General features: G+C 39.4%; 1 protein-coding gene across 1 annotated transcript; it reads left to right on the top strand.

Moving 5' to 3' along the window:
- Positions 1-3,758: 3,758 nt before the first annotated feature.
- depdc7a (DEP domain containing 7, paralog a) lies at positions 3,759-14,269 on the top strand. The gene is made up of 9 exons (XM_034875142.1): positions 3,759-3,863; positions 8,117-8,585; positions 9,481-9,611; positions 9,734-9,926; positions 11,363-11,583; positions 11,777-11,919; positions 12,004-12,129; positions 12,361-12,439; positions 12,575-14,269. Exons 1-9 carry the CDS (start codon positions 3,848-3,850, stop codon positions 12,775-12,777), a joined length of 1,581 nt encoding a protein of 526 aa, XP_034731033.1. The 5' UTR covers positions 3,759-3,847; the 3' UTR covers positions 12,778-14,269.
- The last annotated feature ends 76 nt before the right edge of the window (positions 14,270-14,345 follow it).

Here is a 14,345-nt window from a genome sequence, read left to right as displayed (position 1 = left end):
TAAACGTCCCCTGCTTGTTGGAGTGTGCAGTTAACACTCTTTTTCTTTAAGGGGGAGGATTGTCGCGATGCTCACCCACCATGCTCTCATGACCAAACTATTCACTGTGGATGGGTGGCTGACTTTGTGTCGTCTGACAGGGTCTCGCGCCTATTGAATAAAATATGATTGTCCAGCCACAATGCCAAAATGACTGGCAACCCCCAAACAACAAAAGTGTCTCTGTGCTGCAGCGACGGCTCTTTGAGGAAAGCCTCTGTCCTTCGGAGTTGTGGAGGACGGCCACTTAGGCAAGCGTTTGAGATTCCAGTACGGGCACAACTTGTAGAGACAGATACTAAATGTGTGCTCTCCAGATGAAAAGCTTATTAATTATTATGCACTGTATTGTTCCATGATGTGGGAGACAAACAGAGAGGCAGTGTGAGAATGTGAGAAGGACACAGTTACTGTGTGTCGGCTAAGACTGCAAAACACTCACTGTGTATTGGCTTTGGAAATGTCCTGTGGCAAAAAAACGAATGTACTATGTAGTGATGGTGTAGTTTTAAAGCAGTTTTAACCAGTCACATACACACTTGCTGAACATTTGCATCTGTCCATTTGGCAGTGTTGGAAATAACTAAGTAGAAATACTCAAATGCTGTTCTTTTTAAGTACAATCTTAAGGCACTTTCCTTTTTTATTTATTGTGTGCTAGCGCTTTGTACTCCAGTGCATTTATTTAACAGGTCTAGTTACTAGAAGTGAACATATTTCATTACTTTTACATAAACACTGTATGTTAAGCTTTAAAGTTAAGCAATAAATAATTACATGTTCTGGCTAACTAGGAAGCAGTGTTTAGTTGGAGCATCTTGTTTCTTGTCACCTTTCAGATGTCTACGAGTTCCACCGTTTTTGCTCTTAAACTTCTCATTGTTTCATAAAAGTAATTGAGACCAAAAGCGATAAAACTCCCAAATATTTCACAAAATGCAGAATTCACTCAAAAAAAATACAGATTTATGTCTGAGAACATTACCGTATGTTCTTTTTAGTTTTTTTTTTTTTATTCCTACCTTTTTTTTTCTCATGGGCCTTAGGGTGGGGCCTGATGCCCAGATTGGGTACAATTTGACTAAACTACCCAATTGTAGATAAAGTAGTTAAAACTAGCTCCATGTCAACCATATACAACAGTGAAATGTAGCTTACACCCTGATTTGTTAGCATTAATAATCTATTAATGCCATAAATTGTTCAGTTATAGTTAAATTTTCTGCAAAAGAGTACGATTACTTTTGACTTTTTTTAGTTTTAGAGTGTTATATATAATTGCTGCCAATACTTCTGTTAAGTATGGTTTCTTTTTTTTTAAATGTACAGCCCTTTTTTTCTTTTTGAGTAATTGTACATTGTTTGAGTACTTCCTCTACCACTGGCATTTCAATGCTACATTGGATCCCTAAACAGAAACTTGCAAAATATTTGTTTCTTTTCTTAATGTCACCTTCTTACGAAAAATTCCTTTGTCATTGTCATACCTGTTAACACATTACGACTTGACTAACACTGCACGACCGATAAGCATGAAGGGGAGAGAAAAGGAAATAGAAAGAGCTTCCCGGACACATTCAGAGAAGCAAGAGAGCAAATATTGCTGTGACCTTGTGGATTAGAATTTCGTAATCAGATATTAATCAGTCCTCGCTCTCGCTCTCTCTCTCTCTTGTTGGTGTAAAACATGTTTTACTCTACAGCACTGTAATCATAGTGCAATGCATTCATTTGAAGAGTTGTAAAACCAGTTTGGCCCTCAACTGAAGGCTTCTCATTGTAGTGGAACACACTGAAGTTACCTTTTTCCTTTTATTCTCCTTGCTTGGACGTAAGTGATGGCTGTGTAAATATAAATATATCTATCCACAGCAACAGAAAAGGGTAAGTTTACATACACATACAGCACGTTAAAGCTACAACCAAGAATCCTGAGCTTCTGCGAATTCAGTGCTCAGAGATTGTTTGATGCCCGAAACGAAAATGATTATGAGTCATAATTCATTGTGGTGGTGACATTTTAAGTGTTACTGTTAAACACATTTTTCAGTCACAAGTAAAGAGGGGGGTGTGTGAATGCAAACAAGATAAACTAAGATGTGATGTGCCATTAGTATATCAGGGAAGTTTAACTTTGTTATACAGCAAAAGGAGAGCTGCTAAGATCACCAGCCAGACTTGAACCCCAGATGTTGTGATTCATGTTTAGCATCTTAACCGTGGAGAGCCAAGGGGGCATCCATACTTTTTACTCTTTAAGGGGCACTCCAGCAATTGTGTACTGCACTTCCATAAAGTAGGTGGACTCACAAGAGTTTGAGGTTGATGTAGCCAATGCATTCCTTACATGTATTTCCTGTTATGGCGCAAGCACTAAAAACACTGGATCCTACATTTTCATAAAACTTTAGCATATTTTGGTATCCCCCACTGCCTCCCACTTTATAACAGCAGGTAGATCTTAAACCCAAGCTATTTTTTTATCCCCCTATTTTTCATCGTGTGTTTATCCTTCAAATCCCAATCATTCAAACTCCTTGTCCTTCTTCTTCTTCTTCTTCTTCTTCTTCTTTCATGGACTAAGTAGTACTTCTTATGAAGAGTAAACCAAACATCATGTGTAAAGTTACTCACATGCACACCTGCAGTTTCCTTAAAACACCCTGCCTTGCTCAAGAGCAGCTCAACACTGTGAAAGAGGAAGAAATGCCCTGTGCTTGGTCTGGAAATCCAAACCAGTGACATGCTCACAACTCTCCTTCTCTAATGTAATGGTTTGAAAAGTTAATCAAACCAGGTTTGTACACCTCACCCCATTGCACCATACCTGTCGTGTGATTATAGTTGCCGTCTTCCTTTCTGTCTCCCTTTCAACAAGTGACATTGTGTTAACATAACAGTTTATTACTTTTCAATGTCAGAGAACACCTAAAAAAAAAGGCACCAGCTAGGACCCCATTTCCTGAAATCTGGCCCTACTACAGCTCCTGAGTTTATTCTGGGGTGTGCATGTTGGTGTGTTGTTAGTTTGTTTGTTTATGAAATTTGTCTTGAAACATTGAGTTGAATGAGGAGAGTGAATAGATGATTCCAGACAAGTTGGAACAGCAGCTGGGCCACTTGAAACCCGAGGCCCCTGCAGTCACACGTAGACAACAGGAAAAAACAGGAAACTGTTTTGGCAAAACATCCCCTATCTTTTATCGTGTGTTTATCCTTTAAATCCCAATCATTCAACTCCTTCTTCTTCTTCTTCTTCTTCTTCTTCTTCTCTGTCTCACGTGGTGGCTGCTCTTTAATACTATATCAGATTAGATCAACTTAGTGTAGGCTTTAAGGGTGTGACTTTGTGAGTGTAAAGGTTGTGTGGAAACTTCCTGGATTTTTGGCATGTCCTTCAAATTGAAAGGATTTGATTTGACCAATAACAATGTTTAATAAAGTAGGCTAATTTTACTACAGAACGTTGGCAATTTTATCACACCACTGATAAAATTAAAATAATCATGCATGTCACATGTAAAGGTAAAACCTTACAATGGAGGAGCTTTGGTCACAGTTTCAGCTCAGGAAGATGCCCACATGTAAGAATAAGCGAGTTAATGCGCCTTTTGTCAAACTTCAGTGAAACAGTCGGAGCTTCATTATTGTCGCATTAATGGCCGGGCAGGGCGGCGACTGGGACATGAATAATGGATGACAGTGGGAGGGGACGGTTTCGGAGTTGGTTGCGTGCGTCACGTTGTGAATAGGAGACCAAGAACATGGTCTGAATGGCTGTCTCCTACAGTCACTGGAAGAAGTTTTCATGCACCGAACACCAGGTAGAAGCCTATTAATTTAATATCTTTTAACTGATAAAATAACGGCTAGATGTTCTCTTCATTTACTGTCGTGTTTTGAGTTTTTTTGTAGCCCGAATAGTTTGGCTTCTTTAGTTATGAAACTTGCTGTGTTGAGATGGAAATTACATTCTCATGTGTGGACTGCTAATTTGGTTGAAATTGGTTTTCATGACGAAATGTAGGCTAATTCGCCGTATTTCAATATTGTGGGCTATTTTACGCACACCGTATGGGTTTGGGACTATTGTCATGGGGTTGCTAATCGAACATGTTTTGCTAAAGATTGGACATTTTTACTAAATATACAGTATCACCTTGGTTTGGACATCTTTGTCATTTAATTGTAGCCTACCGCTAAATATATTGAAACGTTTTTTTTTAAAGTAGGCTGGCCTTTGGGGAAAAAACCTACCCGTATAACAGGCCTAAATATTTGATCTCATATACGGAAAAACTTTGATCCACAAATGCCAGTTATCTATTTAGATGTAAACAGGTGACTGTCTTTGTAGATCAAGCTTAACATTTCTCTTTGACATTTGTGCTCAGTGCCGACTCAGCAGCCTGGCGTGTTTGTGTTGAAACGGCAGTAGAACAGGGTAAATACCATACCTATAGGTAATTACGCATGTGGCTATCAACAACCTTTGGTCTGACGGTGCCACAGCGCATTTTCACCGCATGGAATCATTAGTCCTGACTTTGGTGCATATCTTGGCAACAGTGTTTAAACATTAAATGCATGCTTTTGATTTGCTGCCGCAGTGATAATGAAGCTCGGGTAGAGCAAAGTGGCGTTAAACACCTAGTTCTCAAGGGGAGGATCCCCCATGTGGTGACTGCGCTGCTCCCTCCGCGATTATTTACCTAAACTGATGTGTACAAACACACGGTGCACTGTCATCCTTGGCTGAAACACAGGTCAGTACCTCGTTATCATCCTGCAGTCCATCTGGGGAGTTTTATTTTTTTTAATTTTTTTTATTTTTTATAAAGAGGACCACAGTCACAGGGAAGAAGTCTGGCGTCAGCTGAGCAAACTGGGCTCTAATCTCAGCCTGGCTCAGGCAACAAGAGGTGACAGAGCACAGGCGGGTTCCCAGGATTGTTCTGTCCCACACCTGACCCCTACTGTTTTCCTTTTTAACAAGCATTAATGGATATTGATCAGATCCGGATTTATTTTGTGACTGGTAATCCATGGGACCCCTGATGGGATTCTCCAGATGGCCCTGCACTAACTCCTACATCAAGGATTTCATTCGGATGTCTGTTTCTACTTAGTTTTCCTGATCAAAAGGTATATCATTCATGTGAGATTTTGTCTATAGTGAGTTTATCTATTGACTGATATTTGAATATTTGAATAGACATATTCTCATATTTATTTTAAAGAGCATTTTTTTAAGGTTATAATTTGGGCTGTTCCACCTTTAATGGACAGGACAGCTAGATGAGAAAGAGAGAGAAATGCAGGAAATTGTCAAAGATTGGATTCGAATCCTGGACCTCTGCGTAGAGGCATTCACTTTTGTGGATAGTGTGCGCCTGCTATACCAACTGAGCCAACCCAGCCACCAAAGAGCATTTTTAAAACTTGAGTATCCTAAAGCAATGAAAGAAAAATTTGAATTCATTGCATTATCATCAGCCTGTGATATTTCTCAAGATTCCTATTATGCATACAAACGCCAAGGAGCTCCTTGAACAACTGCTGCAGCCCCATGTTGTTTTTCCCTGCTATGCAAATCCCCAGTTCAGGACAGTTTCTTCTCCCCCAGATGGAGAAACATTTTGATGTTGATGTGTCTCATTAATCAACACATCACCGAGGTATCTGCCACACACTTTTCTAGGCTCTCTGTGACCTGTTGTACATTTGAAACAAGTGGGTGAACATCTGGTTGCTGCTGTCCCGTTCCAGAGTGATTTTGTTTTCAACTTTTACAGCTGGATCAGTAATAGTGTTTGTCATGTTGTGTTATCTTAACATGGAGCCTGTTGTACTGCTGACACCGCTTGATTTATGGCCCCTGGCCTCAGTGATCCTCTCAGATCCCCCCTAACATTTGCACAACAGGCCTTAGATGTCTCCTGTTGTGAGATGAAAGACACACAAACATCACGATAAAGTCACCTCGGCTTTTTCTCACTGGTTTGGCTTGGGGTTGACGACACAAGTCTTTTTCTCTAAACAAAGACCAATCATACACAGACGGTCAGTTAAGATATTTGGAGAAATTGCACGATGGAGTGTTGAATGTGACAGTGTTTGATTGCATGAATCATCTACTGATTTGTGTGCATGTGTTAGTAACACTGCAGACAAGCCAGTGGAAAAATTTCAACAGGAACATGTGAGGATATCTCTTGTGAGAAAAAGGCTCACAATATGATCATTGTCTCTGTTTCCTTGTGTGTGTGCGATTGAGTGTAGCATGTGTAGAGAGATTGCATCGGGTATACGATACAGTAAGAAAATCGGTGACGTATTTTGCTCTTTGTTCTTCTTTGTGTCTTTAACCTACTGGTGACTACAGCATGTTATTCTTAGGTGTTAAACATCTGTTCAGTGAATTTGAAAGAAGCATTTGGGCATAATGTATGCAGAGGATTTGGGTTTGGTTACTACCCCCATGAGATGCATTGATCCTTGACATTATACTGTTACACCCACATACAGTAACTTGAATTCCGATTGGGATTCTGAGAAAGTGTTCAAACAATAGACAAAGCTGAGAATGTCTATTATGGAAAAACAAGTTGATCACCCCAAAAAATTGTATAGAAACAGTTTGTGAAGTTTTTTTTTCCCACAGTGTCTGCATTTATTTAAGTCTATTTTAATCTTGATTTTTCTTGCTGTTTTTTTAAAATAATCATACATGTAATTATGTATCTAGTTTATTTATTAAGAGCAAATTCAAGTGAAAAATGGCCATCACAATTTCCCAGAGACCAATGTGGATATCTTCAAATTGCTTGTTTCATCTGACCAACAGTCCAAAACCCAATGATATTCCCTTCACAATTATGTAAATCACAAAAAATCTGCAAATCCTCACAATTTGAGGAGCTCAAAATCTTCTTGATAAATGACGTAAACAATAAATTGATCACGAAGCTCCTTTTTGATTAATTTTCTTATGGTTGACTTATTTTTTTTTGTGAACAACCGTTTATTGTAAAAAGTGCACTATTCCGGCTACCAACTCAGAATTTTACAATCAACAAAAAGGAGAAAATATTTAAAAACATAGGGTAAAAAACTAAATAAAAAAACTAAATGTGACCCCCACCCCACCCCACCAACCCACTCCCTAAACCTGGATCTCCATCACATTATTGATGGACATGTGACTCCACAAAACCAGCAATGCATATAAAGGTAGTGAATTACAACAATTTCTTAACCTAATCTGCTATTGTTTGCCCTGCTAGAATAGCATTGACTCCAGCACTGTTCATTCTTGCCACTGATAGCTCCATATAAACTACGTCTATGTATGTGTTAATCCATTGGGACTTAGTGATTGGATGTGGAGGTTTCCAACGTAGAGCTAGCATCTTCTTGGCAGCCGTAGTGCCTGTTAAGAGCACACGTTTTTTCCAACGTGTCATCTTTAGTGAGGTGGTATCATTCAAGAGTAGCACAGCGGGAGAACATGGTACAGTTTCATCCAGTACACTAGATAACGTGGTGCAGAACTCGCCCCGAAAAAGCTTTGCATCCTTACATTCCCAGTACATATGCATGTATGAGCCTATAAGTCCATGTGAGCAGTGGGTACATATCGGAGAAGTGGAGCGTTTCATGAGAAAGTATTTCCTAGGAGTTAGGTAAGTCCTGTGGATATGGTTGAAATGGATCTGTTGATGGTTTGGGTTTTTAGAAGCAAAGCCAATCAAGGACCAAGTTGATTGACTTTTGATTGACTTATTAATAAACCAACATATCCTTTCAGCCAGGAGTAGATAGTTGCTCCACACGTGCATCTGGGTGTAAAACCGTTGTAATTTCTTCAGGATCATTGCCAGTTGGTTGAAATCTTTGTAGCAATTAAAATGTGAATCTTGTAAACTATCAGCACATCCAGGAAGCTTATTCCCTGCTTTTCATTGCTGATATTAGAGTTTATCACCTCTACTACTTTAAACCTCATTCTCCTTGCCTCTGATTGCCTTTTCTACCCTCTGTCCACTGACTCTCTCCTGTCCTCCTCTTCCATCAGAAGGCATGGCTGGGAAGCCTTTCCGGGCCACCTATATTTGGAGCAGCATCATCTCCAATCTCCACACTCGAGTGGCGGTTAAGAGCCGGCGCCACAATCTCAAATCCTACAATGACTGTTTCCTAGGCTCAGAGGCTGTGGATGTGGTGCTGGCACACATCACCCTGAACCGTTTTTTTGGTGATGAGGCGGTGCCCCGCTACAAGGCCGTCCGTCTCTGTCAGGCACTGATGGACTCCAGGGTGTTTGAGCCGGTGGGCATTAAAGTGTTTGGGAAGGAAAAAAAGCGAGCCACATTTGAAGACAGTAGTTGCAGTTTGTATAGGTTCCTGAACCCAACAACCGGCTCATCATCATCATCATCATCGCTGGCCAACACCAACTCTCTCTCCACTACCACCATCGAGAGCGGGTATGACTCACCGAGAATCAACAGGAACAAGAATAGCTACAGTCCGTCACATGAAAGGTACTCATGTATTATTATCTTCAGATGATCAAAATGATGATCTTCATTTTGGATTTGCTTTGATCTCCTTCCTCCTGAGCAAATCCCAAATCCAGTATAGTTTTAAACAGGGTGCCTTTCGAAAGTAGGGAGGTGTGACCGGAGGCTTCTGAAAGTCCCATCATGTCTTGATACTGTTAAATTCCAATAACCCCCTCATTGCCAATGTGTGACAGTGAGTTTTAAATTAAAATACAAGACAAAGTGCCAAATCAAAAAGTATTTTTAAAGGATGAAATGGAAGTAGTTGCTCCAACACATTTTATTTGCTTTCTTGCTGAGAGTTAAATGAGAAGTTTAATACCACTCTCAGATGAGATAATAGTATTGAACTCTCTGCAAGAAAATCAACAAGTATTTTCCAAATTATCAACCTAATTCTTTTAAACTACATAAAAAAAGTTGATCCCCCTTTACATAGAGGCTGAAGAATTTAATCTTGAGGCTTTCAAGCATGTAGCAAAGACGGACAGCATGCGTTTCTGCGAGGTGCTAACACATGGCCTTAGAGCTTTGTGTTGTTGTGAGAGTGACACCTCCAGGCTGGACCAGAGAACAGGCCTCACTAATGGGAGAGAAATTTTCTCTGACAGCTTAAATAACCCTTTTGTTATTTGCAACATGAGCCAAGTCAAGTCTTCATGGAAATACTATAAAAAACAGAGAGAAGAGAAGTCTTACATGTCCTATTTGATGTTGATCAGAACTTATTCAATGCTGGAAATTGAGCTTTTATTTTGCCTTGTTGATCGGAATCAAAACAAGGCTAAATTGTAACTGAATCACACATGCAACAACATTACATTTGTCCCTCTCAATCATTTCCATTGATTGCTGTTATTGTGTGACTCTTAAGACAAGGGGTGCTGAGCTACTCCACCCACTCCCCTGTCAAAGCAGACAAATCATTGGAGGACGTGCTGGGAAACCTCAACCTAAGCTCCACCATCACTCCTCAGATGATCAACCTCGGCCTCTCACAAGAGCGTAAGTTGTCTTTTGGCTGATGGGAAGGATATAATACCGGCACTGTGTTTTCATGCACCAAATGATGTGTCTGTATCTGTGCACCTATGAACCATATGGCTTTTAACTCTTTGTTTTTACAGTTGTTGATGAGGTCTGGCACCAGCAGGCGGTGTTCAGGCTTTTGCAGCTGATAGAGCTCTCCCTGTTGGAGAAGCTGTTAGAGGGTAAAGACTCATCACAGCCTCCACTTCATGGCATGGACAGTGACCCGGACCTGTTGTATACATCAAGCTATCTAGACAGAGAGGTCCTCAAGGCCTTCAGTGAAGCACAGTAAGTCCTCTTAGGTGTAACATTTGGAAGGTAAAATAATGGATCTACATTAAAGCCATTTAAATGATTGTAATATTGAAATTGTGTTGAAACAAAAGTAATATATATATGCAGTAGTGGTACTCAAGTACTGTACTTTTACTGTATCATTTTCAAATACTCTGAGAATGTCTATTTAAAGCTACGTTGTACTTTCTTATCCTCCAATGCATTTCAAAGGGGCCTATTCTACTTTTTCACTCCACCACATTTATTTAAATGCTATAGTTGCTACTGAAAAGTGAATGTAAAGCACATGCATATGAAACATTTGTTACAGTATAGATTAAACTACTAAGTATTATAAGAGGCAGTTAAAACAAGCTTGCTATTTTAAACAATATCTACCACTTACATGTTAATGCATCAAAAGTAATGATCCAATAATATAACACTGACAGGAGGCAATCTGCATAGTTGATACATTCACTTTTAACACTTTCTATAGCTAATACATTTGTACTATTATTGTAGTGACATTTTGAATTAGGGCTGCACATTAATCACAGTTTAATCCACACTGCAATATGGACTAGTCCAATATCCAAATTACAGGCAGCGCAATATTATTTTTATATTAATTTTTTTGTTTGGCGCAATTTTGTTAAAGGCAAAATGTGTTTCATTTGCTGCAGGGACGTCCTGGCCTACAAATTGTATCCTACGGACTAAAAAAAACATCCATGTTTGGTACTGGATATTTTTCAATGGAAATGAGAATAATACAAAAATATCATTCCCTCCAATATCATGAATCATATCCCAAGATCAGTTGAACTGATCGCAGTTAGATATTTTTACATATCGTGCAGCCCTGTTTTGAATGCAGGACTTTTATTTTTAATTGTTTTTTTATAGTGGTGTTACGACTACTACTTAAAGCTTTAGTGCATGAATTGTGATATTAATAAACATATGCTACATTCAAGCTATTGTCAAATGAGTTGCTACACAGCTAATTAAGACATATCAGCTCCACCCAACTCTTTCTGTATTTTTCAACATTGCTATGTTCAGAAGATTGTGTCATCTGATGACTTCAGCGCTGAAGCTCAAGTAATGATTGACTCTTCTCAAGAGTCTGTCACGTTTTTTTAATCCTTTGCGTCCTCCTTGACTACTAGCACCTGTGTGGAGGAAGGGTGGGGGCGTGGGTGCGTGTATCATGTGAATACACCAGTTTTGTTGTCATTTATTAAAATTCCTCATCGGGAAGACAGAAACTACGCACTATAGCTTTAAATGATGGTTGTATAAAAAATAAAAATGACCAAGTCTGTGCTTAGAAGCAGCCGAGTTCTCCCTAAATCACCATAGTTCTTTCTGTCTCTCCGTTCTCTTACTTCGACCAATCTGTCAGCTGTGTCTGAAGTCATTCCACTTCCCTCTCCCCTCAGGGCTGATGAATGGCTGTCGGGGGCCGTGGACTGTCTAGAGTTTCTTCCTGATGAACTGGTGGTGGAGGTCAGTCGAGGTTTGGCCAGTTGTGCTGACGACCTGCTCCGGTGTAAGAGTCTGCTCTACGAGGTCCTGGCCCAGCATTACGGACACTTACAACAGCCACCTCTGCTCAGCAACCACGTGTTTGACATCCACTCTGGCATCTCCGAGCTACTTGGTAAAAGCAGATCTCTTTTTTGTTTGATCTAAAACATTTCTGTGTTTTGCTTTATTTTGTTTTCAGAAGGGTTGATGAGGCTCTTTATGGTGACGCGTATATATGAAACCTGTCAAATATCATGCCAGTTTAATTACGAGCTTTTCTCAAGCTCAGCATTTTCATCCTGGTATTTTCTGTGGTCTGTTGTCAGTGAACGGCAAGCAAGAGCAAGCTCTAGAGGCTCTGCAGCTGAGCCTAAAGCTGCAGGACTCTCGCAGCCGGGAGGAGCTCCGCAGGCTCCTGAGATTCATGGCTGTCGCAGCCAAACCACAGGAGGTCAAACTGCACAAAGAGGTGAGCGCTTGTGCCTCACTCGCTCAAGTCAGTACATGCATATTCTACATATGGTGATCTATGTTAACACAATTTCTCCGTCAGATTGAGAACAGAATGGCAGTGAAAAGGTCTTTCTCAAGTGCCATTGTCTACAGCAGAAGACTCTCCAAAGGAAAGGTGGACTTGATGGTTCTGTTCATGATGGATAACCACTGCGATCTGTTTAAAGTGAGTGTTCCTAATTCATCTTTTTTTGTTTCCTGTGTGCGTGTGTCCACTGTTGTAGGAGGGATGTAACAATCAACATCCCCATTAGAGAAATTAGACATTGGGTTGATGAAATGCCTTTTTACACAGAAGCAGGATTCTACTTATCATAATTGTATTTGTATTGAGATTGGATCTTTCAGACAAGATAAATGGAAACTTCATGTCTCATGTTGCTTTCTTTTCCACCAGATTCCCGTTTCATTGCATAAAATGGTCAGTGACAGAATCATGAATATTGTGAAAGGGAAGGATCCAGATGTGACAACAGGTTTGCAGATGTTCCTTGTATATATTCCTATTTTTCATATTCATTCAGCTGTTTGTGTGACCACAGAACACTTCACTTTGGTGTAAATAAAGATGAAGACTTCCTTTATGTTTTTCCAATCTCTCTTTACTGCAGGACCAACGTACTGCACAAGAGTGAGTGCTAAGGCCTACACAGAAAATGCACACAAAAACACTAAAGAGGAACTTTGGTCCTTGCTCCAGACCATCCATGAGAACCCTAAACTCTCCCCTAAAGAGAAGAAACGTCTGCTTGGACAGTTTTATAAAGGCCATCCAGAGATTTTTATTCAGTACTTTGGAAATAAGATTTTCTAGTGTCAACATGTTGCTACAGTGATATTTATCATCATTATCATGTATTATAATGTAAAAAGAGGTAAATGTAAGAACAAAAGTGAATGGGATGTAAATTATGAGAAGATGTGCACAGTAGAATGTGTATTTTATTTACTTGTATGTAAATAGTTTAGGCTACTGAACAAGAATGTGAATTTTAACTGGGGAACTTGTAATGAGCTGCAATATTTAAGGGCTTATTTCATTTCTAAAATATTTTCTTTGGTGCAGGACACTAACATGAAATGTCCTTGTCAGTTATGTATGAGACTGTAACTTTCCCTGAATGACAAAATGAACCAAATGTTCTTGAAAGTTTAAAAAAAAAGATTTTACACTGCAAAGCGTTTTGATGGCATTCGGACAAGTCTGCATATATCACTTTTCAATGGATGTATTCTTTGTGCTTGTGCAATAGGAACAGTGTTAGCAATAAAAATGTGTCTGTTCATGTGGTTTTCCGTATACAATGTGATGCACAGAAGAGCCATGTCTTTAGAAACCCTCAAACGGAAATTTGAACCTGGAAATCTAAAAGTCTGATGTTGGGCGGTAGTAAACAGTCAGAGGCATTCATGAGAATAAGCCCTCTGGGTTTTTGTGTTTGCTGGAACATATCAGCAAAACAGATGTTTGTAGTTATTCTCATTTTTTTCTAATTTAAAACCTTGAGCCGCGTTTTAGTGGTATTGTCAGGGTTCTGTTTTGAATAAGGTTTATGTATTCATTCTAATCAGCTGAGGAAATCACTTCCACATTTCCAGGTGACATAAGCATTCCCAGACTAAGTTTAGACCACTCACATCTTCTTTGTATTTTTGAAATGGAATTGTGTAACATTCATACACGTACATTTCCCTTTTCGTTGCAGATACAAAACGTGTGTATTCTGATAAAAAAAAGAGAACAAATGGAATCTGTTTGGTTATTTATATGTATAACAGGCAGTTTGCAGTACATTGTGTCCATTCTTAATTGACCCCTACACAGGCCTTGTACAGACTTCCAGTCCCCTCCTTTTTAATAAAGAGGCCCAATTGTGAAATCTATGGCTGTTTTTTTGCTATTGAGTTTCTTAGTCAACTAACAAAATTGTGTTTCCTACTGTTTTTCTCTAACTGTAATGTTGAGTTCATGTTTCATAAAAGGCTAATACTGTTTATCATACTCTGTCATTGTTTTTGTCCAAAACACATAAGCTTTCATGTCAACATCCCAAGTCCAGTTTAACATGCAGTGGCTCATCAATTCAAATAAGAAAATGAGTAGTGCTTTCCTTTCCAAGACTTTGTTTTGTTTTGTTGTAGGTGGCTGACATTAGCCTTTGATGCTAGAACACAAAATCACCAAACACTTATGTTTTCGACTAATGTCACAGTGTTACCTTGAATAGGCTCAGAGCTAAGATGGGCTGCATCATATTTCAAAGGCTGATCAGGGCAGACAAATAATGATGTTATCAGGCCAATGCCAAAAAAAGCAGCTGGCTGGCATTAAAAAATGTTCACTGTGCAAGTTAATTTCCCCCCCCCCCAGTCAAGTAGCTT

The sequence above is a fragment of the Etheostoma cragini genome, chromosome 1, assembly GCF_013103735.1.
Source record: "Etheostoma cragini isolate CJK2018 chromosome 1, CSU_Ecrag_1.0, whole genome shotgun sequence".
Classification (NCBI taxonomy): domain Eukaryota; kingdom Metazoa; phylum Chordata; class Actinopteri; order Perciformes; family Percidae; genus Etheostoma; species Etheostoma cragini.
This window is presented reverse-complemented; position numbering and strand designations above follow the sequence as displayed.

Excerpts from the sequence above, each read along its gene's own strand:
- depdc7a (XM_034875142.1), top strand. Across the intron at positions 9,612-9,733 it reads CCTCGGCCTCTCACAAGAGC|TTGTTGATGAGGTCTGGCAC; the intron begins GTAAGTTGTCTT and ends TTGTTTTTACAG. Across the intron at positions 11,584-11,776 it reads TGGCATCTCCGAGCTACTTG|TGAACGGCAAGCAAGAGCAA; the intron begins GTAAAAGCAGAT and ends GTCTGTTGTCAG.